This window comes from Bison bison, unplaced genomic scaffold (genome assembly GCF_000754665.1).
Source record: "Bison bison bison isolate TAMUID 2011002044 unplaced genomic scaffold, Bison_UMD1.0 scf7180017860866, whole genome shotgun sequence".
Lineage (NCBI taxonomy): Eukaryota > Metazoa > Chordata > Mammalia > Artiodactyla > Bovidae > Bison > Bison bison.
Window position 1 is genome coordinate 59,764 of NW_011491438.1, and position 11,787 is coordinate 71,550.

The 11,787-nt window shown below is 51.1% G+C and overlaps 1 protein-coding gene across 1 annotated transcript; it reads left to right on the forward strand.

The window, feature by feature from the left end:
- The first annotated feature begins 5,131 nt into the window (after positions 1 to 5,131).
- On the forward strand, positions 5,132 to 8,653 carry LOC104982917 (chromosome unknown open reading frame, human C1orf64). Its single transcript, XM_010832346.1, has 2 exons — positions 5,132 to 5,519; positions 7,629 to 8,653. The coding sequence occupies exons 1-2, from the start codon at positions 5,147 to 5,149 to the stop codon at positions 8,141 to 8,143; spliced, it is 888 nt and encodes a 295-aa protein (XP_010830648.1). The 5' UTR covers positions 5,132 to 5,146; the 3' UTR covers positions 8,144 to 8,653.
- The last annotated feature ends 3,134 nt before the right edge of the window (positions 8,654 to 11,787 follow it).

Consider the following 11,787-nt stretch of genomic DNA (forward strand, 5'->3'; position numbering starts at 1 on the left):
ACTAACTTTTTAAAGATACTTGTTAAATTTTTGAATAACTGTAGGCGTACTGAGAAGATGCAAAGTCAGTAGGAGAGTCCGTTCAGCGCACGCCCACTTTCCCCATTGTTAACATCCGACGTGACCAGGGAGCATTTGCTTAAACAACACTGGTACGTGGCCACTCACTAAATTCCAGGCTTTGTTGGATCTCCCCAGGTTTCCTGTTAACACCCTTCCTCTCTTCCAGGAGCCGGCCCAGGACTCCACGTGGCATGCAGTCATCACGTCCCTTCCGCCTCCTCTGGTCTGTGACTTTTTCTCAGTCCCGCCTTGTTTTTCACGATCTTGACACTGTGAGGAGCACTAAGTGGGTATTTTGCAGAATGTCCTTCAGTTTGGATCTTGCCGGTGTTTTTCTCATGATTAGACCAGGGTTATGAGTTCTGAGGAACGATGCTTTACATCTGCTGGGCTTCCTGGTGTCTCAGTGGTAAAGAATCTGCCTGCCAATGCAGAAGACACGGGTTCAATCCCTGGGTCAGGAAAACCCCTATTCTTTCCTAGAATATTCCATGGACAGAGGAGCCTGGCAGGCTACAGTCCATGGGGTCGCAAAAGAGTTGGACACGACTCAGTGACTAATCACTGAGTGACTAATCACTAATCAGCAACAAAGCTGTACGCCTGAAACTAACACAATGCTGTAAACACACTGTCCTTCAATTTAAAAAGCTAATGAAAAAACCCCAAACAATACAACAAGCCCCAAATGGAGCTGCTTATACTAAGCCTCACATCAGCAGACAAAGAGTTAACTTCACGAAGGTTTTGGCTCTTCCAGAAGTAGAATCTTAAACCAGTCAACCAGGAACCACCTGATGGACACCAGTTAGGTGCCTGATGGAACCCTGCTGTCTCCAGAGAGAAAGTAACCTTGCGATAACCAGCCCACTTTCTTGCCTAGTGTAACTTCCAATTCTGCTCCTTTCTGCCTTTGTACCACTGCTCAGGGGTCCTTTCTGTCTTCTAGATTAGATGCTACCTGATTGAAGTCGATTTTTATTCAAAGAAACTCTTACAATGTTTACCGCATCCTGGTTTGTTTTTTTAACACCAGCAGTGGCAGACCGAGTCTCTCGCTTCGCTTCACTCTGGCCTTGTCCCATTGTCATATCTCTCTAACCGAGCTTGGAAAACAGTCCCATTTTAAGGACTGGTGTCATTACGGTGTATTCACTTAGAAAATCCACCCAACATCCCTGCATCAAAGTCCATGCCTCTGATAGATGCATGCATGCCAAGTAGCTTCAGTCGTGTCTGACTCTTTTCGACCCTATAGACCGTGGCCCACCAGGCTCCTCTGTCCAGGGGATTCTCCAGGCAAGAATCCTGGAGTGAACTGCCATGCCCTCCTCTAGGGGGTCTTCCTGAAGTATGGATTGAACCCAGATCTGTTAAGTAAATATATATTTGGTCTTCCTACTGGTTCCTGGCGCAGAGCTCCTACCAGCCTTGGAATTTCCCAGTTGAGAAGAGGGAAAACGGTGGCTTTTGTTATCGTAATGAGGTGACTCTTAGAACGGCCCTACATCCACCTGATGTGAATAACTCACACACTGGAGAAGTCCCTGATGCTGGGAAAGATTGAAGGCAAAAGGAGAAGGGGGCAGCAGAGGATGAGATGGTTAGATAGCCTCACCAACTCCAGGAACATGAATCTGAGCAAACTCTGGGAGATAGATAGCGGAGGACAGAGGAGCCTGGTGTGCTGCGGTCCACGGGGTCGCCAAGAGTCAGACCAGGGACGTGAATCTGAGCAAACTCTTGGAGATAGACAGCGGAGGACGGAGGAGCCTGGTGTGCTGCGGTCCGTGGGGTCGCAGAGAGTCAGACACTAAACGACAACATCACCCGAGGATGGAAGCAGGACCAAGCCCTTGGTTAGAGGGCCGGACATCCCGCCCACCGCCCAACCTTCAGAAAGTGAGGGACTGGAGATCTGTGGCCAAAATGGCCAATGGTTTACTCAATCATGATTATGCACTGAAGTCTCCATTAAAACTCTAAGGAACAGGGTTTTGAGAGCTTCTGGGTTGGTGAACTCGTGGAGACTGGGGAAGAGCGGTGTTCTCAGAGGCGGTGGACGCTCCTGGCCCTTCCCACACAGCTTGCCTGTGCATCTCTGCCATCTGGCTCTTCCTGAGTTACATTCTTTTAAATATATACACATTTATTTATTTATTAAGGCTGCCCAGGTCTTAGGTGCAGTTCGTGGGCTCTTTGATTTTCACTGAGACTTACAGAATTTTCAGTTGGGGCATGTGGGATCTTTCATCTTCCCTGCAGCACACAGGAACTTAAGTTGTGGCGTTCAAATGCTTAGTTGTGGCATGTGGGATCTATGTTCCCTGACCAGGGATTGAACCTAGGCCCCCTGCATTGGGAGTGTGGAGTCTTAGCCACTGGACCACAGGGAAGTCCCCTGGGTTATATCCTTTTATAAGAAACTGGCAATCTAATAAGCAAAACACTTCTCTGAGTTCGGTGACCTACTCTAGCAAACTAATTGAATCCAAGGAGTGTGTTTTGGGACCCTCCCATTTGTAGGTCAGAAACCCATCTGACCACCAGGACGTGTGATTGATATCTGTGCCAGGGGCAGTCTTGTAGGGCTGACCTCTTAATCTGTGAAATCTGAAGCAACCTCCAGGTAGGCAGTGTCAGAAAAACATTAACTGCTTGGTAATGTGGAAAAAAGGACACATCAGAATTGGCGTCAGACTGGAATACCCTGAATAACACCTGCAAACATTTCTTTTGCTGTGTAAGGTAACATTTTCACAGGTTCTGGGGATTAGGGCATGCTCTTCTTTGGGGCAGCATCTTCTACCATAAATATTCATTTATAGAAGTACTACTACAAAGAATGTCACCTGCCTTGTCAATAAGCAAACAATATTGCAACCGACAGGCCAGCCGCCACTGCAGCCACCCCAACGGTGCACCTGACGGGGCTCGGGAGGGAGAAAAACAGGATAGTCAAGGTGCACATTAAAGGAGTAATTCCAATAAGCCCAAACTCATGCATCTTCCCATACGTGTAAGAGCACTAAATTCACTAACGTGAGATGTCTGATTTTCTTTAATTAACAGTAATCTTTTTCTTTTCTTTTTTTATTTTTTGGCCACGCTGCATAGCATGTGGGATCTTCAGTCCCTGACCCGGGATCGAACCTGAGCCCTCTGTGTTGGAGGCTGGGAGTCTTAACCTCTAGACCACCAGAGACGTCCCTGACAGTGATCTTTTCATGTTTCCACGACCTGGTTTGTTTTGTTTTGTTTTGAACTCCTATATATCCTGGCTCTACACTTAACTCTTTTGATCAGGTTTTCTCTTGGACTTAAGCCCTCAGTAAATTCACTGAAAAAACGTGACTCTGAACTTTAGGCTGTACATTTTTTTTCAGTAGACAAGTATTTCTCTTTTTCAGTAAAAGAAAAAAAATTGACTTAAAATTTGATTGACCTAAAAGATGCTGTAGATAGAACACATCTTCCCAAAATTCATATTCTGAAACCTAGTAAAGGCAGAGGAACCAGACATCAAATCACCAACATCCGCTGGATCATCGAAAAGCAAAAGAGTTCCGGAACAACATCTGCTTCTGCTTTACTGACTATGTATCTCAAAACCTCTGATTTTGTGGATCACAAAAAACTGGAAAATTCTGAAAGACACAGGAATACCAGACCATCTGACCTGTCTCCTGAGAAATCTGTATGCAGGACAAGAAGCAACAGTTAGAACTGGACATGGAACAACAGATTGGTTCCAAATCAGGCAAGGAGTACGTCAAGGCTGTATGTTGCCACCTGCTTATTTAACTTATATGCAGAGGACATCATGAGAAATGCTGGGCTGGATGAAGCACAAGCTGGAATCAAGATTGCCGGGAGAAATCTCAATAACCTCAGATATGCAGATGACACCACCCTTATGGCAGAAAGTGAAGAGGAACTCAAAAGCATCTTGATGAAACTGAAAGAGGAGAGTGAAAAAGATGGCTTAAAACTCAACATTCAGAAAACTAAGATCATGGCATCTGGTCCCATGACTTCATGGCAAATAGATCGAGAAACAATGGAAACAGTGAGAGACTTTATTTTGGGGGCTCCAAAATCACTGCAGATGGTGACTGCAGCCATGAAATTAAAAGACGCTTGCTTCTTGGAAGAAAAGTTATGACCAACCTAGACAGCATATTAAAAAGCAGAGACATTACTTTGCCAACAAAGGTCTGTCTAATTAAGGCTATGGTTTTTCCAGTATTCATGTATGGATGTGAGAGTTGGACTTATAAAGAAAGCTGAGTGCCGAAGAATTGCTGCTTTTGAACTGTGGTGTTGGAGAAGACTCTTGAAAGTCCCTTGGACAGCAAGAAGATCCAACCAGTCTACCCTAAAGGAAATCAGTCCTGAATATTCATTAGAAGGACTGATGCTGAAGCTGAAGTTCCAATAGTTTGGCCACCTGATGCAAAGAACTGACTCATTGGAAAAGACCCTGATGTTGGGAAAGATTGAAGGTGGGAGGAGAAGGGGACAACAGAGGATGAGATGGTTGGATGGGCTGACGGACTCGATGCACATGAGTTTGAGCAAGCTCTGGGAGTTTGTGATGGACAGGGAAGCCTGGTGTGCTGCAGTCCTTGGGGTCGCAAAGAGTCGGACACGACTGAGTGACTGAACTGAACTGAAGAGGTGGGGTCTTCGGGGAGGGGTAATTAGGTCATGAGGGTAGAACCCTTATGATGGGGTTAGTGCCTTTATAAAAAGAGATCCCAGAGACCTTTCTTGCACTTTCTGTGAGGTGAAGACACAGCAAAAAGATAGCTATTTATGAACTAGTAGGCAGGTGCTCACAAAGCACCAGAATCGATAAGCATCTTGATCTTGGACTTTCCACCATCCAGAACTCCGTCCACCACCGTCTTCTGGAGTTTGCTGAAATTTATGTCCATTGAGTCAGTGATGCTCTCTAACCATCTCATCCTCTGCCAGTCCCTTCTCTTAGGTGGGACCAAAAATAAATAAATAAAACAGCTAACAACTGGGAATGCAGCCAGGCAATGACTGAGGTTCGGGAAACTGAGACCTGGAAGAGATGGTTCCCAGCCTCGTCCCAGGGGAGGAAGCTGCTGAGCTTGGAAGAAACTGTGTGTTTGGTAGAAGGCCTGCCTCCCAGCCACTGGACTGCAATCCTGTTGACATAAACCCGTTGATCAAAGCAATCCCCCAACTGCTCCAGGCCAGTTCCTGTGCTCCTGGTGGAATTCACTCAGCAGATCCGGATCTGGTAAATATAAAAGGTCTGGTCCTTGGGTGCGGACCCGCATTCTGGACAAGGCTGCTGAAAACAGCTTCCTCTGCCAGTGCTGAGCCAGGTGCCATGGCAGCAGTCACGGCCCCCTCAGAAGACACCAGAGACCCGAGTGCCCGCCCTGGGGGCCTTGAGGCGAACCTGGAGACCAGCTCAGGTAAGAGGTGCAGAGAGGGCCTCAGCCCTGCAGCTGAGAGGGACTGGGGAGGCCGTGGAGTGGGGGTGGCAGGAAAGGACAGACAGCCTCCCTCCAGGGCTGCCAAGATTCTCAAGCCACGGGTGAGCTTCATTTACAGTTGACCCTTGAACAGCTTGGGGGCTGGGGCGCTGATCCTCCGAGCAGTGGACAATCAGGCTATAACTACAATCATCCCTTTGTATTTGAGAGTCCACATCCACAGACTCAACCTACTACGGATTGTGTAGGAATGGGTATTTATTGAAAACAAATCCACATGTAAGTGGACCCATAGTTCAAACTGGCATTGTTCAAGGATCAGCCACATTTCCTGCATTAACTAACTTAGCAGAAGAGAAGCTTCCTTCTGAGCCTGGGTCGTGGCGACGAGCACGTAGTCAAGAGGATGGTTTTGTTTATCATTTGGGCAACTTGAAACGTTTTTTTCAAAGAGCAAAGGCTTTGGATTCAGAGAGACCTGCTCTGGCACTTGCGTCATTGATAAATCCCCGGGTTGGTTCATTGATAAGCCCCTGGGTTGGCTCACGGCTGCCCCCTGTTTGGTGGGGAAAGACAGAGCAAGGATCCCCGGGCCCGAGGGGACAGGTGGATAAGAGTATGGTAGGGGGATGGGGAGCAGCGGTGCTTCCGGGGGCCACTGACGTCTGCACCAGCTGAGCCTCAGTTCCCTCACCTGTAAAAGGAGGTCGGGCTTTCCTCCTGCTACTCAGCACAGTGTGGTCCGTGGGCCAGCAGCATCGGCATTGCCTGGGCGCCTCTCAGAAATGCAGACCGTCAGGCCCCGGCCCAGACCTGCTGTACCAGAAATGAAGTGAAAGTGTTAGTCGCTCAGTCACGTCTGACTCTTTGAGAGCCATATACTGTAGCCTGCCAGGCCCCTCTGTCCATGGAATTCTCCAGGCAGGAATACTAGAATGGGTAGCCATTCCCTTCTCCAGGGGATCTTCCCGACCCAAGGATCGAACCCAGGTGTCCCGCATTGCAGGCAGATTCTTTTCCATGGAGCCACCTGAGAATCTGCATGATAACAAGATGCCCAAGCAGCTTGGAGGCGTGGTGGGGTTGAGAGGCTCTGATGTGGTGGGCTCTGCGCTCCCGGAAGGCAGAGGGCTGAGGGGGGGTGGGGAGGAGACAGATTCATACTCAGGCCTCCCCAGTGCTGAAATGCATGCTGTTAAGCCCCACCGGCTTCCCATTTTTGTGTGTCAACTAACCTACAGTTAGAACTTCCCAGGTAGCACCAGTGGTAAAGAGCCCACCTGCCAGTGTAGGAGATGTAAGAGATGTGGGTTGGATCCCTGGGTTGGGAGGATCCCCTGGAGAAGGGAAAGACTACCCACTCCAGTATTCTTGCCTGGAGAATGCCCATGGACAGAGAAGCCTGGTGGGTAACAGTCCATAGGGTCTCAAAGAGTCAGACACGACTGAAGCAATTTAGCACGTACAACATACAGTTAAACCCCTGTTGAGGGAAGTCTATTTAGTATTCTGTGATAACAGGATTTCCCTGGTCCACTGGCTAAGACCTCGTGCTCTCCATGCAGGGGGCTTGGGTTTGATCTCTGGTTGGGGAACTACATCCCATATGTCTCAACTAAAAGATCCCACGTGACACAAAGGTAAAGAATCCGGCATTCTGCAGCTAAGACCCTGTGCAGCCAAATAAATAAGTAAATACATATTGTTTACAAAATTCTGTAATTACAGATATGGGAAAAGAATCTAAAAAAGAATGGATGTATGTTTGATATATAAATAACTGGATCACTGTGCTGTTCACCTAGAACTAACTCAGCATGGTAAATCACCTACCGCTGTTCTTTGGTTGCTAAGACTTTTACAACCCCACGGACTGCAGTCCCCCAGGCTCCTCTGTCCATGGGATTCTCCAGGTGAGAATACTGGAGTGGGTAGCCATTTCCTTCTCCAGGGGATCTTCCCGACCCAGGGATCCAACCCCCTTCTCCTGCATGGTAAGCGAATTCTTTACCCCGAGCCACCAGGGAAGTGCAAATCAACTATACCCCAATATAAAATAAAAATTATTTATTTTTATTTTATTAACAGAAAAACTCCCTGCTGAGTGGACGAACACGCGAACCACTGGAGCCGGCCCCGCGCTGCGCCAGCACGAACCTCCAGCCCTCTGCTCCCTTCCAAGTGGAAGGCCGGCGCGCCGGCAGAAGGCCGTCCCCGGAGCCCACCTGACCTTCGTCATCGACTGTGCGCGAGGGAAGCAGATCTCCCTGGCAGCACCCCCAGGGCCACCCCGCACCCCTGGTCCCAACCCGGGACCTGCCGTCCCTCCGATGAAGACCTACATCTTGTTATGCGGAGAAAAGCAGTCCTCCAACCTGACTCTGGAGGCTCCGCTAAGTAGGGGGAGCCTTGCCCAGGCCGGGGGGCCTTGCAGAGGGACTACGGCCCCAGCTTCCCCCCCAGCCAGCCCCGAAGGCCTTGCGGAGGCTCCTGAAGCCAAGGCAAGCCCCGTGAAGGCCGTGTCCTCGAGGTCCTCCGCGTGGGGAACGGTCATCGGCTCCCTCAAGGCCCTCTCCTCCTGTGTCTGCGCACAGGCGGATTGACTGCAGGAGCCTGGCCGTGGCGGAGAGGGTCAGGGGTCCATGCACGATTCCCAGCATCCACTCCCGCTTCCCCAGCTGAGCAGAAGGCTTTTGTGCCTGAGCCAGGGAAGGAGAGTTGGATCCTAAAGGACATCTGAAACAGCACCAAGTATCCTCCTTCCTTCCTCTGCATCTTTGCTAGCCTTTCAGCGGCAGCAGGATAAGGCGCCGCCACGTAGAATGAGGCTGACTCAGTCACACAGCACACTCTAACACAGCATCTCCAAACTGCCAGCTCTGCAAGGCGCTGGAAAAGACACTGCAGCTTTCTTGGAGTTTGTAAGCTTGAGGGTGGGGGAGAAAAGTTAAACAACCGAATAAAGACTATTCGAGCAGTGTAATGAATGCTGTGTAGACACTGAGCAAGGTGGTGGGATGGAAAATGGTGGAACAGCACTGGGAACTACCCTCCCTAGGGTCACCTGGTTGGTTTCTCATCCAGAGCAGGAGTCAGAACCTCCCAGCACAACGGGCAGGGGCGGTAAGTGACTGCAGCCATCTTCGCCCACGTGCGAGGCTGTAGGTCACCAGGAATCACCGGGAGGGCACGGGACTCAGGATGGCGATTTAAGGACCCAGGTGGGGTGGGAAATAAGGGGAACTGGCTTCTCAGGATGGGGTGGAAGTACTCAGAAAGGGAAGGGAGTAGCATGCTTGAACAGATGAAAATGAGATATTATTTACTGAGCACCCACTGCATGCCAGGCTTCCACTGCCCCTAGGGACAGAAAAGTAGGTGGGGGAGCTCTATGCCTCTCCCGCAGGGCAGTCCTGGTCCTCAGCAGGAAGTAGGAGCTGCTGTGAGGCGAGAGGGAGGTCTAAGAGATGCTGACAAAGAGGGTCTCAAGCCTCTTGGATTAAAATTGCTGAATGTTCATTTATTCACTAATGCTTTACTAGGTTTCTACAAACCTAGTAAACTGGTGAGTTTCCCAGGTGGCACTCATGGTACAGAACCTGCCTGCCAATGTGGGAGACAAATGAGACACAGTTTCAATCCCTGGGTCCTGAAGATTCCCTGGAAGAGGGCATGGCAACCCACTCCAGTATTCTTGCCTAGAGAATCTCACAGACAGAGGATCCCGGTGGGCTACAGTCCATAGAGATGCAAAGAGTCGGACACGACGGAAGTGCCTCAGCATGCACACACAACGCTGGTGGCTGACGTGTATTGGCCATTTGCTCTGTGCCAGGGAAATGACAGCCTCCAAATGCCAGTACAGAGAAGCGCCGTTTTTTTTTTGTTGTTGTTGTTGTTGTTGTTTTTACCCATTTCACAGTTTAGAGAACCATGGCAAAGAGAAGTTGAGGAATGTACTCGAGGCCCATAGACAGATGCAGTTGGGCTTAGAAGCCAAACCAGCCCTACAGCAGATGGCCTCTCCTCCTGGCAGGGTCTCTTCTAAACAGAGGGGACCTAGAGAAAGCAGACCCTGTCCTCAAGGAGCTCGTAGCCTGGTAGGGGAGGCGAGAAAGACGACCATTGGTTGTCGTGACTTCTGATACGTGCAGCGGTAAGGCACACAGAATGAGACTGGGGCTGGAGGAGGGCGCCCAGGCCACTCAGGGGAGGAGATCAAGGAGGGCTTCGTGCAGGAAGTGGCATCTAAACTAAAAGCTGACCAGTGAGTGAGTCATACCAAGGCAAGGGGGAGGGTGGGGGTGCGCCAGGGAGAAGGGCAAGGGGCAAGGGTGCGGAGTGCTCCAGGGAGAAGGGCCCGTCGTTCAGTCTGGCTGGAGGAGCCATTCATTCATTCACCAAGTATTTGTTGGGTGCCTACTGTATGCTAGGCTCTGGGCTAGACCCTGGGATGCAGCAGTGACAGACAGACAAGGCTTTGCCATCAAGGAGCTTGTCCTCCAGCTGGGGGAGAGGATGCACATACACACTGAAAACAGAGAGGCCAGGGAAGCGACAGGGGCCTCTCACAGGAGGCCTCGCAGGCCACGAGGAGGTCTCTATTTTACTCTGAGGTGGGGACTGCTGGAAATCACAACCTGCCTTATAAAAAAAGATTCCTTAGCTCTTGTGCTGGGAGAGGAAGGCAGGGGAGGAAGCTGCATCTTACTCCAGGCAAAGGGAGTAATGATCCGTCCTAGAGAGGTGGTGAGAGAGAAGTCTGGACCGTTTACATCCCCTCCTCTGTCCTCCCCTTGCTGAGAATCACTGGACTAGCAGAGCCCAGAGACAGGGCTGGAAGGGAGTCTGAGAGCCCTCATAAGAGGGTGGGGCTGCAGGCCTAGCTTCCTGCCAGCAGGTGTCGCCCCAGCATCAGACTGGGCGGCCCCGCCTTCCGGGCTGGGGGAGGGCCGAGCTTTCAGAAGCCCCGCTTTCACTCTAATCAGTGTCCCTTTCCTCTGGAATAGCCGCTATTGATGGTTTTATACACACCACATGCCACTCCAGTTCCTCTCACACTGGACCCGTGAAGACACTGAGGCACAGAGAGATGAAATGATTTACGCCAGGTCACCAAGTCCAAACCCCAGGCAGAGTGACTGCGCAGTTATAGCGTCATAAGCCTGTACTGAGCTGCAGGTGCTCTGCTCGTGTTTGCGGAAGGAGTGAATGAGCAGTCCCCAGGGATCATTCCCCAAGGAGCAGTCTCCAAGGAGCAGTCCCCAGGGCCTGGCAGTGGGCAGGGGCATCTGAGGGTTGACCGAGTGACTGAGGCCCTCACTGAGCTGGGCACACGGGTGGAGGAGGAAACCTCATCTCTTCCCCACAGTCCTGTGGGGGCCATCCCATTGTACAGATGAGACTGAGGCCCGGCTGGGAGGAGTGACTGGCCCAAGGTCATGCAGACAGCGAGTGGCAGAGCCAGGGCTGAAGTGGCGACGGCGCATCCTCAGAGCTTTATCTACCCACCATATAACAGAAACTTACCGAAAAGCTGTTGAGACAATGAACCAACTAAGAAGAAAGACTTTCCTGAACCACTGAGTAACAATTGGCAGCCATGCCTATCAGGACTGGGGCGTGGTGCGTGCTCAAGAATTGTGAGTGAAGAAAGGGAGGAAGAAGCAGAAAGGAGGGAGGGAAGCAGGGAGGGAGAGGCAGGTTTTCGGTCCGCTCTCTCCCCTCCGGCTCCCTGGGGCCAGCGGCCCGGCTTGATGCCCCTCAGGGAGGCTCCCAAGGGCCCCCACCCCGCCAGCATTCCTCAGACCCCCAGGGAGAGCTGCCCCTGGGTCCAGGCGCTGGAGGGCTCCAGAGCTCAGGACAGGCCTGGGGCTACTCGGGGTGAGCCCAGGCGCGCTGTGCTGACTGTAAACAGCACCATCCCGCAGCCCAGAGGCTCCTGCCTGGGGCCCCAGCCTGGCAGACCCCAGCCTCCCTGCTCCTCAAGACCCTCTCCCAGGTGAGGGCAGAGTCAGAGGGTGGAAGCTTGGGTTTCCTCATTCAGAAAACAAGCACAGAGATTTTACAGGACCTTAGCATTTCCCGAGCTTACACTAAACACCATCTGGCTCTGGCTGTCACAGCGGGCCTGGGAGGGTGCGACCTGATCTTTGTTTGTGGAAGAGGAAACCAAGGCTTCCAAGTGCTTCTCTGGCCCACCTCCCCCACCCCCAGTGCCCAGACAGGTCTTCCAGGAGGGCCTTGC

What these genes read in the sequence shown, in the direction of transcription:
- LOC104982917 (XM_010832346.1), top strand. Translation starts at nt 5,147, where the DNA reads ATGGTTCCCAGCCTCGTCCCAGGGGAGGAAGCTGCTGAGCTTGGAAGA. An exon ending in GAACCTGGAGACCAGCTCAG is followed by an intron (nt 5,520 to 7,628) that starts GTAAGAGGTGCA and finishes TTTTATTAACAG; the next exon opens with AAAAACTCCCTGCTGAGTGG.